Source organism: Oncorhynchus keta, chromosome 21 (assembly GCF_023373465.1).
Source record: "Oncorhynchus keta strain PuntledgeMale-10-30-2019 chromosome 21, Oket_V2, whole genome shotgun sequence".
NCBI classification, from domain to species: Eukaryota; Metazoa; Chordata; class Actinopteri; order Salmoniformes; family Salmonidae; genus Oncorhynchus; species Oncorhynchus keta.
Window position 1 is genome coordinate 5702654 of NC_068441.1, and position 7606 is coordinate 5710259.

The following is a 7606-nucleotide window of genomic DNA, read 5'->3' on the forward strand; positions in this document are numbered from 1 at the left end:
TGCTAATCACATTTAATTAGGGTCTTAAAGGTAAGTAGAACATCCCCATAAGGTAAACATTGCACATCCATCCTAATGCACACACATGTAAATGAGAATGTATAAACAGTGCCAACAATGCTTCATCCCCCAATTACATGGAGTATTCATATACATGAGGAACAGACCATGGAGGGTGATGAGGAGGGGCTTTTGTACATTCAAATGTAGAGCTATGGACATGATCTGCCTAAGCCTATACAGACCCTGATGTGCAGTCTTGCTCATTCCAATAAATTGATTGGGGACAATGTAACAGTCCATGAGGAACAGACCATGGAGGGTGATGAGGAGGGGCTTTTGTACATTCAAATGTAGAGCTATGGACATGATCTGCCTAAGCCTATACAGACCCTGATGTGCAGTCTTGCTCATTCCAATACATTGATTGGGGACAATGTAACAGTCCATGAGGAACAGACCATGGAGGGTGATGAGGAGGGGCTTTTGTACATTCAAATGTAGAGCTATGGACATGATCTGCCTAAGCCTATACAGACCCTGATGTGCAGTCTTGCTCATTCCAATAAATTGATTGGGGACAATGTAACAGTCCAGCTCCAGCATTTGCGCTGTAAAACTGCCATTAAGTAAAGAATGCAGCGAATGGTGTAGGCATTGGGACAACAATGGACTCCCAACAGCCCAGGGTACCAGGCGCTCAGGTAAATCAGGGAGTAAAATAGGATGGGGGTTGTTTGAGTGTTCAAGCTTTGAGCCGTTCCGTGGTTCCAGAACAATCCGTGAGGTGGTGCTACACGCCTCTATAGATGTGCTTCAAATCAAATGTAGCCTAACTGCATCCACACGAGAAGTGCCCTTTATTCACTGTGTTCGAAATGAAAGGTTTTTATTATTATTTCTCTATAGTGAAATGCAACTGATTACCTAAACTAGGTAGGTCTAGACCTTTTTCAACAAAGCATCATGCGCGTTTTGCGGCAACTTTGAACTAAAAGTTGCACATAGGTGAAGAAGCCTAAATCCAAAATTGTCTGTTGGACTATGTAGGCTAACAGCCTATGATAATAGAGAAAACATCAAACAATATAGTTTAGCTACTCCAAACGGTGATAAGTAGTCTATGTTATAGGCTAGACCCTGTCCCTACGATTGATGGGCTATGTGTCTCCTTGCCCAGTCTGAGACAAATATTTTTTTTTTAAACATCGTCTCGTCCATGATTAACACATGACTGAAATCTGAAGTCCTGGCAATTGTTTTAATTCCACGCATAATACAGCAGAACTTCTCAGGTGAGGGAGATGTTTTGACGCGGTGTTTAGGTGTTGGGTCGTATTTCAGGCGGGTTGCTATTGGCGCATTCTGTGATGCGCGCATTTGACTGGCTGCCTAGGAAGAGACTGCGCTCACAAAGTACACGGCCGGCGCTACAAACACATGCACTCTACTGTCGGCGTTGAGTGGACATCGGATTTACTGAGAAAGTTGCAACTGTTTTGGATTAATTGTTCTATCAGAGGAGTCATTTATTCACCGATGTAAGTAGCCCGATCTAGAGAAATGCATCCTATAGGCTAGGCAAACTGAGCGCTAGAGAACATAATTTTGTATGCTGAATAATTCTTGTCTTTTTGCAGGATAAAGTAATACATTTGGAATTCATACAATCAGACACGACAAGAGCAATGGTAAGTTTATTTTGTAACATTTCCAGATTGTTATTTGTATTCCAGATTGTATGTGTTTTTTTGTGTGAAGTGCCTATACATTTCTCCCTAACAGTTGTACAGAACAGTCGGGGAGGTTATTATCGTGAGCGGCTGAATGTTGTGGTAAATAAAACCAAATGTTCGGCGCTTATAATTTTACGCCCCTCCGGTGACAGACAATACAGAGCAGCTGAGAATAATTGTAGGATATAGACGACAATTTGTTGGAAAGATGGCAAACTATTGTTATTATTCCATTTGAACTTTAAGGCCTAAATCCATTTCCTTAACAAACTTTTCTTGAGAAATACTGTCTTGTTTATTGCTTACTTTTCCCATAAGCTACTTAGTCATTTCTGGCCGATGCAGTTGCAAATGTCTGGAAATCAGAATATATTTTACCTGGTAACTTACAATAGACATATTTAATGGTGCGTTATATACGTGTTATTGATGATTAATCAAGGATCAATAATGTCATAGACATGTCGTTATCATTTCTGTACATGCCTCCCTCCACCATATGTGTGGAGTCCTTCCTTCTGAGTCTTTCCTGTAGCACAGATATGGCCTTGTTTATTTATTTTATTTAACCTTTATTTAACCAGGTAGGCTAGTTGAGAACAAGTTCTCATTTACAACCGCGACCTGGCCAAGATAAAGCATAGCGGTTCGACACATACAACAACACGGAGTTACACATGGAATAAACAAAACATACAGTCAATTTACATCAACGTTGGATCAGCCTGTAGTGTGGTTTTCCACTTTAATTTTGAGTGTGACTCCAAATGCAGACCTCCATGGGTTGATACATTTGATTTCCATTGATAATTTTTGTGTGATTTTGTTGTCAGCACATTCAACTATGTAAAGAAAAAAGTATTTAATAAGAATATTTCATTCATTTAGATATAGGATGTGTTATTTTAGTGTTCCCTTTATTTTTTTGAGCAGTGTATAAAGTATTGAGTGAGAACAGTAGTTCTTTGATCATGATACACTCTAATGAGCTTTCTATGAAAAAAGTTTGTTAGGCAGTTGTTTTCAGTGACAGTTCTCCTCTTTGTCTCTCTGAGGTGGGCGAATTGCTCAGCTCCACATAACACCACATTTTATTTGTCACGTGCCGAATACAACAGGTGTAGGCAGACCTTACAGTGAAATACTTACTTACAAGCCCTTAACCAACAATGCAGTTTTGAAAATAAACAAAACTAACCAATAATTAAAGAGCAGTGGTAAAATAACAGTAGCGATGCTATATACCCTACTGGGGGTACCGGTACAGAGTCAATGTACATGTAGGCAATATGTAAATGTGGGTAGCGTTAAAGTGACTATGTATAGATAATAAACAGAGTAGCAGCAGAGTAAAATAGTGGCGGGGGGGGGGGGTGTTAGCTGTTCAGGAGTCTTGTGGCTTTGGGGTAGAAGTTGTTAAGAAGCCCTTTGGACCTAGACTTGACGCTAGAAAAATACCTAAAAGTAGAAAAAGTCTATATACAGTGTGTGCAAATGAGGTTAGATAAGGGAGGTAATGGCAATAAATAGGCCATGGTGGCGAAGTAATTACAATATAGCAATTAAACACTGGAGTGATAGATGTGCAAATGATGAATTTGCAAGTAGAGATACTGGGGTGCAAAGGAGCAAGATAAATAAATAAATACAGTGTGGGGATGGGGTAGTTGGATGGGCTATGTACAGGTTCAGTGATCTGTAAGCTGCTCTGACAGCTGGTGCTTAAAGTTAGTGAGGGAGATATGAGTCTCCAGTTTCAGTGATTTTTGCAGTTCGTTCCAGTCATTGGCAGCAGATAACTGAGTGACCAGTGAAATATACCTGCTGGAGCACGTGCTACGTGTGGGTGCTGCTATGATGACCAGTGAGCTGAGATAAAGTGGGGCTTTACGTAGCAGAGACTTGTAGATGACCTGGAGCCAGTGGGTTTGGCGACGAATATGAAGTGAGGACTAGCCAACGACAGCGTACAGGTCGCAGTGGTGGGTAGTATATGGGGCTGTGGTGACAAAACGGATGGCAATGTTATAGACTGCATCCAGTTTGTTCAGTAGAGTGTTGGAGGCTATCTTGTAAATGACATCGCCAAAATCGAGGATCAGTAGGATGGTCAGTTTTACGAAGGTATGTTTGGCAGCATGAATGAAGGATGCTTTGTTGCGAAATAGGAAGACGATTCTAGATTTCATTTTGGATTGGATATGCTTAATGTGAGTCTGGAAGGAGAGTTTGCAGTAACCAGACACCTAGGTATTTGTAGTTGTCCACATATTCTAAGTCAGGGCCGTCCAGAGTAGTGATGCTGGACGAGCAGGCAGGTGCGGGCAGTGATCGGTTGAAGAGCATGCATTTAGTTTTATTTGCATTTAAGAGCAGTTGGAGGCCACGGAAGGAGAGTTGTATGGCATTGAAGCTCGTCTGGAGGTTAGTTAACACCGTGTCCAAAGAGGGGCCAGAAGTATACAGAATGGTGTCGTCTGCGTAGAGGTGGATCAGAGAATCACCAGCAGCAAGAGTGACATCATTGATGTATACAGAGAAGAGAGTCGGCCCGAGAATTGAACCCTGTGGCGCCCCCATAGAGACTGCCAGAGGTCCTGACAACAGGCCCTCCGATTTGGCCTTGGAGCATTATCTCTTACCTTAACCAATGACTGACTGGTGCTCTCTACCGGTGTTTAATAACACCACATTAATGGAAGGCTGCAGGGTACAGTTTTGCTGCTTTTTGACTGTAATGCCAGTGTTACACTCTACGCTCTAATGTTATGCTAGGGAAATTGGGTTTCCATGCCTCGGGCTGACAGTGGGGACTTGTGAAGAGCATAATCAAAACAGTTGCTTTGTGAGAAGGTGTTGATGTTCATAGTGAACCATTGTTAGGTAAATGAAAGCTTAAAAGTACCGGTGGCCTGGCTTTGGTCCCAGATTAGAGCGGGTCCACCAGAGCCATGAGACACGTGTAGATGGAGACCGAAAAGTCTGAGCCTCTTGGGTAAAAAACCCAGAGGTAAATCCTTTGTGGAAATGTGCAACATATTTATGTGCCTCTTTCAGATTCTCTCCGACATTCGGTTTAGGGCACAATTTCTATCACCCGAGCCTTTCGGGGTATTGTATTGATGAGTGAGACCTCCACGCTATTGTGAAGGACAATGCACATGGCAGACCTTTCAGTGTTTAATGCACCTCCAAGGCCCTGTCTCACTCTGTCAAACAGAGCTCTCCTCTACAGCCAAATGGTTAAGTTCCCACAGCTGTGATAACATCAGGGCATCGTCTGATGCTGATTTAGTCTACTCACTGTGCCTCCAAACAGCACTCTGGCCTAAGACAGATGAGGGTTGAGAGGTAGCAAACACAAACATGCTACACAAGCATGCTACAAAACATGGAAAAACCTTGTAGGATTATTAAAATTGAAAGTTGAACAAATTGCATCATTCTAAAGCTGTTATTTTTGGTGATTTGTAGTACAGGGGGAACTGTTTTTTAAACAAGACATGTCCTGTGCATACAGTAGCCTGTGTTCTGTTCGCTACAACACCCGAGTGAATGGGATTGATCTTGAAGTGTTGCCTTGTCACCTTTTAACCTTGATGTGATAAAATGGATTCAGTGGTGGTTCCCAAACCATCTTGGTCGTTAAGGCATCCTGAGAATATTGTTGTAATGCAACTGAATGCTATGGAAGCTTGTGTCATTCAGACTCTGTCATTCAGACTTCTATATTTCAGATGATTTGGTGATGACTTTGATATGATTCATACACAGGGTTTCTTACTCCCATTGTGTAATTCCAGAACGGTGATGTCATTTCCTGCCGGACAACATGGGCTAATCCCGAAGGCATCCTGTGATTCTTGTGTGCAGTAAAGGATGTGTAATACTGAGTGCCTCTAAAAATGTATCAGTCTCTAGTTTGTCCAACCGAAAGAGGCAGCGAGGATTTCCCTGTATATCCTGATCCCACAAGCCATATTCTAATCAACTCAGAGCATACCGCTGAGAAGCTTCTCCATAAAGCTGCTCTGAGGTTTGGGTGGAATGTCTGACTTGATATGTGGTGGTGGTACGGCTGCAGCGTGTGATCTCAGCTGATTAGAATCTTGGTGCAGTGCTGGATAGAAGCACAGGAAACTACTTAAGCTTTTGGGCCAGGAGTTGGTCCATTCGTTTCTGTAAAAGTGCTCTGTTACACATTTTGTTCTGAAATGTTCTTAAACCATGTATGGAGGAGTCAGTGTTTTCAGTTTGTCAGTAACCAACCTGTTATATCTCTCTCCCTGTCTTTCTAGCTGTGTCTGCGGGACTCTGGAGACTGTTTGATGGACCAGATGCAGTACATGATGAGGTCCTTGCAGGATCTGAAACACATGAGAAGGCCGCTCAGCGAGCCCTCCGGCCGCTCTGACGCCGTGACGCGCGTTTGCCAGCGGGGGGCGCAGCGGCGGGAGCGCCTGACATGCCTCCGTAGACCCATCTCTGAGGCCAGCGAGGCCAGCACCTATGACTCAGCTTGCTGCCTGGCCAGCCCCGTGGAGGAGGAGGAAGAAGAGGTGGAGGAGGAAGGGCAGGAGCGCCTAATGCAGAGCTCCCCTAGCAGTGAGAAGAGTATGGAGTTTGACTCAGGCTACTCAGAGGCGTCCTGGCAGGATGACGGCGTGGTGCTCAGGAGGACCAGGAACGTACGGGTGTCTAACTCTGCCTGCCTCCGAACCAACCGGGGAGTAGGCTCTGCCGACCGGATCCGGCCCAAGTCCACGTCGGACGCTTGTCTGGAGCGCTGGACGTCATTTGAGGCAAGCAGCGACCCGGAGGACTGGACCACGTCACTGCTGAGCCGCAGCAGGAACAGACAGCCCCTGGTGCTGGGGGACAACAGCTTTGCTGACCTCATTAAGAACTGGATGGACTTGCCAGAGTGTCCTGAGCCAGCAGAACTCAAGCCCCATGCAGGCCGGCGCCTGGCCAAGGACCTCCTGGTCAACATGAGGAGGAAGCTGGCGGGGATGTCAAAAAGCGTGGAGATGAGGGCCAGACCAGCAGACTCCACCAGGGTCAGTAGGGCCGCGGCAGCCCCGAAACGCATGTCCTGCCCTGTAGGCTTCCAGCCACGCAAACCCTTCTTTCACCAATCCCACACAGGCCTGCATGAACTGGGGACGGAATTCTACCAGTTCAACGCTCTCATGAAGACAGGCAGCCGACAACCTATAATATGTAATGACATTATCGGGTACATCTGATCTGAGTGATGTTACAGCTACGGACTCCTACCACAGACTAATGTTATTTTATTTTTTATATGCGCTTTATGTGGAAATAATGTTGAAATTGTTACAATAATAAAGTTTTTTTTTATTGAAAAGGGAAAAAGTGTTGACTGCAATAATTATTAACTTGAACTTTTCTTAAGTTTTCTTTTTTATTATTAAGTTTTATTATTAACTATTAAGTTGTATTCTTAAATGACTAATGGAATAATAAGGCATGCTTAGGTTTAGGTTCAGCTGTAAAAAAGGTAGTGACATTCTCGATTACATCTGGGTATAAACACTCTAACACATTCTTTAAATGACCTGTCAACTGACCAACATAATGTCAGAAATCTTGCCTTTGAATACCTGCCTATTTGAATACAATTAGCAAGGAGGGTGTTGCTGTATTGTGTTTCTACTGTCAGATGGGAAGTTGAACGTTATATTTCCAAATGTGGGTTGTTAAGCCCCGTTTATACCTGGTGCTAACATAAACCCTTTGTCCTGATATTGTTCACATTCTGATTGTGCCCACATTTTTAGACAGATGTAGGCGATTAAAATACACGCAGTGATCTGATCTTCCTGACCACCTCTGGAGGTAGTCAG

General features: G+C 43.7%; 1 protein-coding gene across 1 annotated transcript; it reads left to right on the plus strand.

Moving 5' to 3' along the window:
• Positions 1 to 1374: 1374 nt before the first annotated feature.
• LOC118399993 (PAK4-inhibitor inka2-like) lies at positions 1375 to 7111 on the plus strand. Its single transcript, XM_035796309.2, has 3 exons — positions 1375 to 1541; positions 1641 to 1691; positions 6035 to 7111. The coding sequence occupies exons 2-3, from the start codon at positions 1689 to 1691 to the stop codon at positions 6983 to 6985; spliced, it is 954 nt and encodes a 317-aa protein (XP_035652202.1). The 5' UTR covers positions 1375 to 1541; positions 1641 to 1688; the 3' UTR covers positions 6986 to 7111.
• The last annotated feature ends 495 nt before the right edge of the window (positions 7112 to 7606 follow it).